This window comes from Pyxicephalus adspersus, chromosome 8 (assembly GCF_032062135.1).
Source record: "Pyxicephalus adspersus chromosome 8, UCB_Pads_2.0, whole genome shotgun sequence".
NCBI classification, from domain to species: Eukaryota; Metazoa; Chordata; class Amphibia; order Anura; family Pyxicephalidae; genus Pyxicephalus; species Pyxicephalus adspersus.
The window spans coordinates 40,699,009-40,711,642 of NC_092865.1; the positions used below are offsets into that span (position 1 = coordinate 40,699,009).

At 38.3% G+C, this 12,634-nt stretch overlaps 1 protein-coding gene across 2 annotated transcripts in view; it reads left to right on the plus strand.

Moving 5' to 3' along the window:
• Nucleotides 1-351: 351 nt before the first annotated feature.
• The window catches only part of FAM78B (family with sequence similarity 78 member B), a 43,479-nt gene continuing 31,196 nt past the window's right edge, over nt 352-12,634 (plus strand). Inside the window, exon 1 of one of the 2 annotated variants that reach the window (XM_072420135.1) lies at nt 352-1,100. In XM_072420135.1, coding sequence (XP_072276236.1) covers nt 838-1,100 — 263 coding nt within the window. In that variant the 5' untranslated portion in view covers nt 352-837. The remainder of the gene's footprint in view (nt 1,101-12,634) is intronic. The other variant, XM_072420136.1, reaches the window with a different exon arrangement.

Genomic DNA, 12,634 nt, shown 5'->3' on the forward strand with positions numbered 1-12,634 from the left:
CTGGTGTACCCTGCTGAAAGGGGCATTACATGGCTGCGTTACCCTGCTGAAAGGGGCATTACATGGCTGCTTAGGGCATTACATGGCTGCTGGGGGCAATACATGGCTGCACGGGGCATTACATGGCTCCTGGGGGCTATTACATGTCTGCTGGGGGCATTACATGTCTGCTGGGGGGATTACATGTCTGCTGGGGGCATTACATGGCTGCTGGGGGGCTATTACATGCCTGCTGGGGGGATTACATGTCTGGTGGGGGCATTACATGGCTGCTGGGGGCTATTACATGCCTGCTGTGGGCAGTAAATTGCTGCTGGGGGCAATACATGTCTGCTGGGGGCATTACATGGCTGCTCGGGCTCTCCCTGAGCTGGGTGAGTGGGAGGATCGGAGTGACAGATCCGCCGCCGCCGCCTCCCAGGCAGTGCAGAGCCCCGGCCATCGCAGCATCTCCCGGCCACCTGGGACATGCGGAGCCCCGGCTATGGGAGGACAGGCTGGGGTGGGGGGCAGAGGGTGCAGGGGGATCAGGTGGAGGGGATTAGAGGCAGGTGGCACTGGGAGCACAGCATGCTAGGGAGATGAGAAGGAGGAGCAGGGAGGGGGTATCCATCCATCAGTGTGCTGTATAATATTACCATCTGTGATGAAGACACACAGCACTGATCAGAGCCGGCCCTGCAGCACCCAGCGATAACCAGGAGGGCGATGCTGGCTCCAGGCGGCCTGCCATTGTCACCTACCTAGCACAGCTTCTTGTTTTTCTTTACCATTACAATTGCCCTGTTCGGATTAATTGATGCCTCTGCCCTCCTGCCCCCGACCGAAGCACCGATCATGGGCTGCCTTCAGAGCCTCACCTGCAAGTCCCGGATCAGGAGGGAGAACATCACTGTGTACGATGTGTGTGCCACCATAGACCAGTGCCCGACCTCCATCGAGGAGAACTCACCAATTGTCTTAAGATACAAGACCCCCTACTTCAAAGCCTCTGCCAGGGTGCTAATGCCACCCTTACCCAGGAATGAGACTTGGGTGGTGGGATGGATCCAAGCCTGCAACCAAATGGAATTCTTCAACATCTACAGCGACCTGGGAATGTAAGTCACCCCACAAGTGGGCACATCTAGGCTGGGGAGCTGTACCAGTCATCTTCTGGGATGGCATCACAGGCCATGCATAGATCAATGACAGCCTTTAGAAATCTCATGCTATTTTTATCAGGATGATGCTCATTTACAATCATTGGAAATAATAGATTCAGTTTTTAAAGCTACAAATTAGGGCAAGGGATCTCCATTTCCAAAAAAAAGTGATAGCTATTTTCAGCCAGATAGTCCAATGAGATTTGAAAATGACAGTCACATGGCTGCGAATAGAGATCCCAAGGATCCAGCAAGGAAATTGGAGCTCACGTGTTCAAAATCTTTCATTATTCACTAGGATTTTTTTTAATGGAAATTCAATGTAATTTTTTAAAGCCCATAAGAAAGTTAGTGTCATTAACTGATTAGGGACACTTTATGGGGGATTATCAATCTTGATCCAGCAATGGAACGTGAAACATTATCGCATGCCAGCAACCTGCAAATAAATGTATTCTGCATTGCTTGCATGTCTGATTCACATTTCCGGGGTAATAGAATACAATCTAGAACTACATCTGTCCATTAACAATTCCATAGAGAGTAGCACAAAGATTCATTTTCATGTTGCTCTGGTATTACATGGAATATGTTTGCATTTTGTTTTATATTTATTTTTTATTTTAGTTTAATATTTTGTTGAGTTTATTAAGGTTACGCTTTAGTTTTACATCATTTACCTAGACTGTAAGAAATGAAATGGTTGTACACGCATCATCAGAAAATTATTGATATCTTTATCCATTTGTCTAAAAAGAGTGTCCGCATTGATGATTTTTATTGCACGGGTTTAAGATGATCTTGTTTTTGTTTCAGTTTGGTTAGATCCTGATTAATACTGTACCTGGTTTGGAGATTTCCCCTTCTTTCCTGTCCCCATCACAGCCAGAATATTGCTTCACTTCCTGTTTCCTTTTTGTTAGAGTGCATTCTCCATATTTCTTGGGACAAACCACAAGGAGATTACAGTATCATCATTTACATGATTTAACACTGTTATCTTTTTGTAGACTATTTAGTATTTGATAATGGTTATACATATTACTTAGATGCATACAACCCTATTTTTTCATTCATGTTTCACTATGTTCTGGAGATAAGTGGAAAAAAGGACAGTTTGCTTTGGTTAGCATTTAAAAAATCTGGTTAAAGTTCAGAAATCTCAAGTACTCAAAAGGCTATAATAGGCATATAAATTACCCTGTTCACGCCAAACCTATTTATTTTTTAGAAGGACCCAAGTATATGCTTTTTTTATGAGTGATTATTAATTATCTATAACCAGGCTTCTGTGGAACCCTAGAGTCCCTTCAGTGATTGCCAGAGGTTTCTTAAGCCTTGATAAATTTCTGCCTCCCAGGTCAGTTCAACTGACTCCAATGACCTTTTTGGTTGTCGGTAGGGGTGACATTGTTCCCACTGACCAACATACTAATGTACTGTGGGCTGTGGATAAAGTAAATATAGCAGGGGCTTCCCTGAAGGCCTAAAAGATATTTCTCCCATGCCAAAAACATTAAGAAAGGCTGCTCTATGCTATCTTATAATATAGGTTTAGTATTTCTTGTTCCTCTGCTCCAACTGTCTTGTGCTTCTACTTCAACTGACTGACTAGCCCTAGTATCATAGTAATGAGACATCATAGCCACACATATCATGTCAAGGCTGGGAGCACCAAGATTAGGACACAGTTGCTCTTTTTGCTCAATTTGCTCTAAACCAGAAACAATGGTGACCTTCTTGTGCTGGCAGTTTTGTTCCAAGTTTTTGGGCCCCTATGGCGGGGCAGAAGTGAAGAGGGACCTTTAACTATTCATACGGGCTCTGTTGTCCTATCACAAGTTGTCAAAGCATAAATGTGAATACATATTGTGTTGGGCCATTATAAAGGGCATGTGAAGTTTAGGTATACAATAAAGTGATATATATATATATACCTAGGGATGTAAGGGCATCTAACTGTATACAATTAGATGCAATGGGCCTGATTTATTAAAGCTCTCCAAAGCTGGAGAAGAAACACTTTTATCAGTGACCCCGGGTGATCCAGGAATCCTGGTATAGATCTAGTCCAGGATTGAAAACATTTGCTAACAAAAAGCACAGAAACTTTTAGGAATGCTGTAGAATTTGCTGGATCTCCCTGGTTCATTGATGAAAGTGTATCTTCTTCATCCTTGGAGAACTTTAATAAATCAGGCCCAATGTGTCAAACCCCAGTTTTTACAAAAATGGCATTAGAAGGAAGCCACCAAAAAGGACACATAGACGCACCCATTGATGAGTTGTAGTTGAAAGGGTGGGCTCCTAGGCTATCATTCTTATGTTTCCTTCAGTATTTGGTAAGCAAGTGACCTGGAACAAACATGTGCATATTAGGTGTCATAACATGTTTATTCCAGATCAGTGATTCACTGTATAGTGAAACAAAGTAACGGATAACAGCCCGAGAGTGTACACTGGTTTAAATAAGTCAGCAATATCAACTCTCAAAATGATATCTTGACAGGTTCTCTTAAAATCTTAAAGCAGATTTTTTTTAATAGAACAACTGATTATCCTGGTATATTTATGCTATACTTGTGTACAGTATATATAATATATATAAAAAAGTGTAGCAAGATACCTCATGTATGTGTCTGTACCTGTAGCAGCCTTGTGTAGATAAAGTTTGGTTTGGAAGCCCCTCACTTTAATACATGAGGCTGATTAGTAAATTGCTTCCTAACCTTGTAGCAAGAAGTAAAGCTACGTACACACTTCCAATTATTATCGTTGGAAAACGAACGACGAACGTTCATGCACGATATATACGAACGATCGTATAGCACCGGTCCTGCACATAGAGTTAACGACACGATCGTTCGTAGATATTGTACACACAATAGATACGATCGTTTGAGCGATAGAGGAACTATGTGCACGACAGGAAAGTGAACGGACGTTCGTTCATCACGCATGCTCTGAACATGGACGATCAACGAACGACCGTACACACGAACGATGTTCAACGATCGTCGTCCAATCCGATCCGTCGGTCCGGTCGTTCGTTTCCAGCGACTTTCCTCATTCGTCGGCGTCGTTGGTTACTTTTTTACGAACGATTTTTTGCCCAATCGATCGTTCGTCGTTCGATTGGAACGATAAAAATTGGAAGTGTGTACGCACCTTTAGGCTTGTCTTAATGAATGATTTACTAAAGGGTTTTAAGCTGTTTAGTTAGCAAAGTGCAAGGTTACTCTGCAAGAGAGAGTTCACTTAGCCTAGTGAATGACGCAAACCTCTACTGACTTCAACTGACTAATCGTGTGCAAGCAAAATCATTTTTCTTACATTTTCTTGCATGTGGTTGCCTTTTGTTTGCAAAGTGACAATTCACTTTTCTAAGTAAACTGCCAAAACTCCATTGGTAAATCAACCACTTAGTGTCTTGCTTCTGTTAAATCTGGATACCATAGAAGTCATTAAACTAAATGTGGAGTGGTGCATTGCAGAAGTAGGTGTTTGAAATATAATATAGTAATAATAAGAAATTTGTAATATTTATCATAAATACTTTACTTTACAATTATAGGAAGAAAGGGCAACATACCTAACTGGTGTTCTCATTTCATATAATTGCCAAGACTACAAGAACATTTCCATCCAAACCCAACTCCAGATATTTATTAAAAGTCCATTAGCTGGGGATTAAAATAGAATAGTAGCTTTCTTGCCATACTTACCTCCTCTCCAGCACTGTCCCCTGCATTCATTTAATTTCACCACTAGATGTCCCTAGTTTTCTGAGTTGAATGATGCCTTGTGTGATTTAACTCAGAAGACCCTGAGGACGTTCAAAGAGTGCAGGACACCATGGTCCTCTATACTCAGCGCGTAAAACTAAAACTAAAACTAAAATGTAAACTTTAATGGCAATCTATACCTCATTCAGGACTTCCCACTGCCTTGAGAAGATCCATATAGGAGGAGGACATGGTGAGTCATGTGATTACCTTTCTAATAAGATGTAAGCCTGTAGCTGGGCTTTAAACCAGATGCAAATCGAATTATATAAAATCAATACTATCTTAGTTTAATAGTAATTATGGGTGTAGGTACAAGGTGATTGAGCAACCAGAGGATTAGTGACATCACCATTGGTAAGGTAAATATCAGGTTGGGTGGTTCCATCCCTAACAACCTCCAGCCAATGGGAAGCTGGGCCTAGTCCCTTAACATATGCATAAACTTACATGATTTTTCTAAAATCAGATTTAAAAACACAATGCATTTTTTTGTATTTCTTTTCTTCTTATATTGCAATATATTGAATTCTAGCCCCTCTAACATATGTGTCATATTGCCAGATTCATGTTAATACACAACCCTATAGTTATTGTAATTTCAAATCTATTTATTTTTAAATCTTTATAAATATTTAGCTTTCAATAAAAATTGTGCAATGCCTTTTACTGTCCTTTGGAAGTGTCACCCCATTTGTGCTTCTAAAGACTATAGGTGGTCATACCAACGCTCATTGCACACTTTTTTACTATTACTAACATTCAGAACCCATTTCTAATCAATATCATTCAACTTACCATTGGAGTCGATTCATGTAAACAGAAGGCAGCCATAGAGGCTACTCAACTATTACAGACATTTCATAAGCTGGCTTTATAGGGTCATTGGATTATTTAGTGTTATATGGAAATTTTTTGAGAATAGTTTTTTCCCGGTGCGAGAGAGAGCAGGTGGGAAATCATCATTCCATGCACTGTTTAGGAATGCACAGAATTGGACTGGAATTTGCAGTCACTGCTAGAATGTTTTTAAACCACAATACAAGCAGGTGATTACTATATAAATAAAATGCCTAGTATGCCTTGGAAATATGAATCCTCTGTGACACCACAATATTTCTAAAATTGGAACTCCTTGAACTGTATTTAATTTCAGTTAAAATAGGAAGTATATATATAAAGGGTGCCTGCCACAAAAATGCTTGGACCTTTAACAGTTCTCTAATTGGATAAAGACACAACCAGCAGCTTTTCTGTCAAATAAATGTTTTCCAGCTCTCTACCAGAATTAATGAATATTTATTTTAACATAACATTCATCCTGGTGTGACCATTTTAATAGTCTACAGACACAGCGTACAGACACCAAGTAGTGTCAGGAGAAAATGGAAATGAAGATGCTAAATTGCTAATTTTCAGCTACTGATTACTCAGTAATGGCAACATAATTAAAATAATAGAAATAAAAAAGTTGTTTTCTAAACGAGTTTGCTTCATAATACTATAAACTTATGTCTATTTTTAAATAGTATTATTGTTTACTAAAATATCAGCATAATATTATCTAGTTTCTTCTTCTAATTTACTTCTATATTACAGATATTATGTGTTTTATTAGGGTGTTGTGATGTATAAATCCAATATATAAAGGCAGCATCTACTTTAATTTGTGAAATGGCTTTAGTTTACAAAACTGAAGTTAGAACAGAAGGACCCTCCAATCTCCAAACCAGCCTAACATATTGTTGTATATCATGTATAAATAATGTTGATTGTATTGGAGGTAGTTTAATAAATTAGGGGAAAAGAATAAAGAATTGTGGCAACATTGTGTTCATATTTCTTAAAATGTAAAACTAGTTTATTTTTGTGTAAAATACCTAAAAAAAGGGAAAATGACATATAATTATTTTATTTTTTTCTGTTTAGTTATTTTATAATGTATTATATTTACAGCTAAAAAATGGAAATCTTGTGTGTGTATAGAAATCCATTCCTAGTATTGAGCTGTGAAGCAAATACATAGGTGAGTCACAACTGACCTCATTTTACTACTGACAGGTATCAATGGCTTTGTTTACCTGTAAACCCACTAATATTATTAAGAATGGGTCTGAAGTTAAACAAACTGATTCATACCAGCAATCCCTGGAGTCTGTAAGTGCTTCTATATTAATACTTTAAAATAACTTTTTGTGAAGAACTTGCAATATGATTTAATTAATTGCTGCTAAAAAGGTAAAAAAAGGATATAACTATATCAGTATAATAAAAAAATCAAGAGATGAAAAGGTTAAACTTTGGTCCTGGTATTCTTATGCCAATTTTATTGCCCCTTATAGAACACCCCTTTCTTTGAATTAATTAAAAATCTAAAAACATATCTTTTTCCTAGGTGACTTTAACTGGCCACATGACATCACTTGTCCTTTTTCTCTTCCAGTGGTAGTGGGGTTCTAAATGTTGCACATAGTGGTGTCACCTAAAAATGTAGAACCATGCTCGGCAACATTCTTTGCTGAACCCATACGAGTATGATTCTTGCCCCCCAAGAGCCTATGCTCACAGAAAGGGGGTTCATTGACCCTGAAATAGGAGCAGTGGTGAATCCAGCATAGATAGGGAGCATTACAGCCAGCTGTTTTTTCATCCAATCTTCCCTTCCTCCCCCAAAGCTCAATCTATTATTCATTATAAGTCATACAGCATTCAGCAGAAGTACAAGCATTTATTACATGTCATAAGTCCCAGTTGACTTCTTTGAAAGCCCCATGGCAAAGGGGGACCTGTAAGAAGGAGGAGAAGGCAGAACTGTTGCTAGTGATAGGGAAGCTTTCTGCTCCTTTGGCACAGCTGCATTAGCTGGAACGCTGCTTCTGCTCTCACACCAACTCTACAGCTTCAGTCTTTACTTTTTTTGCAGCAAGAGAGGCCAAATCTAAATTAGAAGTAAAGTTGGGTCACAGTAAGGTAAGGTTCCCCTTCATATTATCCAATCTGTTAGTGTGTAACGGTTAATGTTTGTTCCCACCAAGTGTACAACGGGCTGTGGGTTTTCAGAAGTCCCATTACCTTTTTAAAGGATGTAAAATTTGAAACTTGCTGAAAAGTTTTTTAGCTGTAGTGACAGTGAGTAGTGTGACATTACTTTTAATTAATAGTTCTGTTGTCCTGCAGATACTGGTCAGTGGTTAGTGGTAAGTAAGACAGAACCCAGCATGTGCATAGAAACAGGAGAAATGTTTACTATTATTAAAAGTATGATGTTATTAGATAATAGAAAAAAAACACTCAGCCAAATATTCATCACTTAAAGCAAAGCAAAGGCAAAGTTAAAATATCACTGACTGTTCTTCAGCCCATACCCATAGGTATATGTGGCAGCACTGCTAACATCCACATAAGATGCTGAGACTAGATAATGGAAATGAGTATTGTGGTCTCTTTGACTAGAAATTAGGTAGGATCAGGATACTTACTGCAGCTTCTATTGCTTCATGTGTGATATATGCAGGGAAATTGTATTTTTCACTTATATTACATAAAATAACTCTCTACAAGTGAAAAAAAAATAAGTAAAGCTGGGGTAAGACAAGGCAAATCTGTACTTTTTCCACACTGGACAAGTGACAATTTTACATTTGGATGATAAAAATTGTATTATTGATTGAACTTCTGGCATACAAAGTGATGATTTACTTTCAGATTTCAAAGTGGCATAACTCCACAGGCCCTCATTTAATAGAAGTGCTTGCCAGTTTAGTTGTTAACAGGTTCCTTTGTTTAACTTCTCTAGGATTAAATAGGGGCCATTGTAAAAATACAATTATTTGTATAGCAAATCATTTTCTTTATATCTGTCAGTTTACTTGATCATCTAACAATACTCTGTAATTTTGTTGCATAGAGCACAAGTGTTATAAATAGTAGACAGTTTATTCTACTGGAAGGCGAAGTGCCAAGACACAAAAAAGAAAACGGACAGGTCTTTAAGTATATCAGTGTTCAGATGCCTACATATCCTGAGGAATTTATTTTCTTGTTTCCCGCTGCACTCAGTGGTTTCTTCCATTGACCTTCTGAGATCTGTAGTAACGTGGAGGTCAGCTACTAGTGATTGCACTAGGGGACCCAGGAGATCAACACACCTGGAAAGATCTCTTCCTGAGCAGATGTTTTTTCTATAGAAACAGTATTCAGTGGCACGGGGAGTAGTAAAGGAACAGCTTTTAGGTATATTCATTTTTGTGACAGGTGCACAGTGAAGTAGAGAAGGGTTACCAACCTTGTCTGGTTTTTATTGCTGCCTGCATCCCCAGTATAGTATCGCATTTTGTTTGTGCTTAAGAGTTCAGAGACTGGATCAGCCAAGTACAGTGCTGTGCACATGAATGAATTGCCATAGGACACTTTATGCATATGTCAGTGGAAGATGCAGCCTGGAGTAACAAAAGTATGGGTCAGAAGTCCAGGAACATTTATAGATGAGGCTGAAGGAGACAGAGTTACTTACTGAAGGTCACTATTGAATTGACACTGAATTTCCTAAAGCAGTCATCATGCACTTACTGTAGATTCTCCCCATATCACATATGACAGCTGCACATGAATATTAGGAGCTGGGGATTACCGAAACACAACGTTGCCTGTGGGCAGCATAATTTACACATCTTCATCAAAAACAGTCCTAGGTCATATATTGGAAGGTGCCGAGTCCAGCAATTACAGTTTAAGATACACTTGGAAGTCTGTTGTGTCACATACACACCATCTTTAGCTACAGTCATATGTTAGTGCCAACTGGCTGATGTTCTTGTTATTTTCCACTGAGCTATTTGAATTGCTTTATTAGCTTGATAGTTGATTAGTTTAAAAGCAGTAAAATGCTTGCCAATTTTTTAGTGGTATTGTTATTAGTATCCTAATACTGTAAATTCCAGGAATGTGATACGATTTGAAGTGCTTCTCCCACCTGCTACAAAGGACCACCTACATATGCACATTTTATTCTTTAAATCAATCTCCACATAATTCAAAGGTCAAATGTGCTAAGTGGACAAGGTCAGAGAAAAAATGTCTAAAATTTAAATTTTAATTAGAATGGGAGGTGCACAGGACCTTTTTTTCTGCATTATTTTCTGCATCATACACAGTGCGAGTGACCAAAATGACCTAATTAAAGTTTATATAGCATCTAAACATGAAGTTGCATACATTTACACATCACTTACATTGTACATGTGCCAAAGTGCGTCCCTCCACTCACTATAGGAACACCAACATCTAAGCATAAGTTTTTGGATATTTTCCTAAGCCCCCAGCTCTCCATGTCACATGCATGCATGGTCCAACAAAAAATATTCTTACACATTTGAAAAGTAGATTGCTTAGATCTTTTTCCTTTAATGTCTTTAAAATAATAATGTAATTATAAATGGAAACATTTTTCAAATGCTGAATTGATGATTCACATGCCGAAATCACCATTCACATGCCGAAAACACCAAAAAAGTCATAACTAAAGTCACACAGTCATTATCAGCTATGGTATAGGGAAAATCTTAATTGTATCTATACCTTTGTCAGGAATTTCTCCTTAAAAAGTGCACTTCTGGTATCTGAGGATGCCTAGGCACTACTGTGCCTACAGTCTCATAGCTATAAATCCACAGTGTGAGATAGCGGGCTCTGCTGCTTTTGACTACTACTATCAGGTGATTTAATGTGATACTCCACAAGTTTCTTTCCATACTGCCCATTGTTTTCTTGCTGGAGGCTCTGACATTAGAAATTACAAAAATCATCACAAAATCCAGCCCCTGCCAAATTGGAGGCACAATGTAGACCTTGTCATGGCAAGTCAGTATTTGGGGAATTATCAGCTCCAGGGAGACCTCAGTTAATACAAATGACTGGTCCTTTGGCCTCTGCTTGCTTTGCTGTGGGCATATTGATTTGATTTCTTAAAAAATAATTGTGTAAATGTTTTATTAAATGTTTTTAGTTGCTAAATGTTGTTTTAGTTGCCAAAAGAGATTGCTCAAACACTTTTTCGAAAGTATTACTAGGGTCTCAGGTCCAGCTCTCACAATGCCATGCAGCTATGGGTTGAGTTACCTTCTGTTGTATTCATTCTGATGTAGCTACTTGCTTCCCCCCAGCATTGTTAATAAAAAACAATAGTTCTAGTTCTCCTAAACCGAAAAGCACCCTTGAGTATTGTATTTTTTCTATTTTATACTTGCTTAAAGAAAAAAGTGCACTAAAAATATAAGGTTAAATAGAGAGCATTTTGGACGTTATTTTTGTTGACAATAGATGTTAAAAGCAGCACAGTAGTTGCCATATATTATTTATGCTTCCTTTGTGACAGATGTTTCAGTGCTGTACTGGTAGCGGTATGCTAAGCTTTGTAGGAGGTCTAAGTAGGTTTAAGATATATTGCAGCATTTAGAATTATACGCTTCCCACTGTGTCACACTAATATCAGCTCCAGAAGAGAAAAAACATTTCATAGCTTTCTTTATCAATACCAGCATTTTAAAAAATCAATGACTGACAATGAAAGGGCCTCCAGAATACATTCTTATCAATATTTGTACAAATCAATTTCATTACACTGTAATTAAACATTGTACAGTTTTAGTGTAAAGTGAATTATTTTTAGAAATAAGTAGTTTTTTTTATATAGGAGATTCATATAAATAGTTTATGTAGAAATAATACATTAAATTAGAAAATACACTAATAAATCATTTTAGTTTAACCTGTTTTGTCCTTACAATAAATTCCAGATTTATTTTTTAGGAAGGTTTCTTTGCTGGGTCCGCTTGTAAAACTGGTAGTTATGGTACTAATCTTAAAGTTTCCATCACAAATGGTGTTAAAGTGGAACTATTGTTCAGCAACTAAAAATTGTGATCAGATGAGACTTTCATACATAAAACATACTTACCTGGCTTATTTTAAGTATGTTACGTTAAGCATGCACAGCTCAGTGAATTATGCCAGGTATCCCCCTGGACTTACATCTTTCTGGCATGCTCAATCAAGATGGACCAAGATCAGAAAACCAAAAGAAGAACAGTTGAAGATGACCACATTGGAACAAGGACAGGTAAGTTTACTTAAAAATAGTGATCAGGCAGGTTAGCTTATTTTATTGCAGAAGGGATATTGCCAGTCTCTCATGCAATAAAGCAGTGGTCACCAACCTTCTCGGACTGATGGACCACTAAATTTACCGGCTCCAGACCGCGCACAGGGAGCTAGGTGTCGCTCAAAGGGGAAGAAACTTCTCCTTTAGTGATGTCATGATGCCAGAACCCCGCCCACTTTTGCAGAGACACAATCTGCCCACTTCCCTGAGCCTGCCAGTGGGGTTCCCCCAGTGGGGTTCTTCTCCTGACCCCTCTTGGGGGTGTACCGGTCAGAACTGCAGACCACCATAATTTTCTCGCAGACTTCTGCAATAAAGGACCTACCTGGTCACAAGTTTTTAGTAAACGTGGAACTTTCATTAAAAAAAAATGTAAAAAAAACTTTAATTTGGAAGAGCCCTCATTCCCTCTGCAATCCGATTCCTTCTTTTTATGTGTATATATGTTTTTATTGAGGTTAACAATCAAAATATGCAAACTGGTTACAAGTGAATAAAGTGCAAGTGGCATAGTAAAACATCAAACAAATAAGAAAGGCTCGATA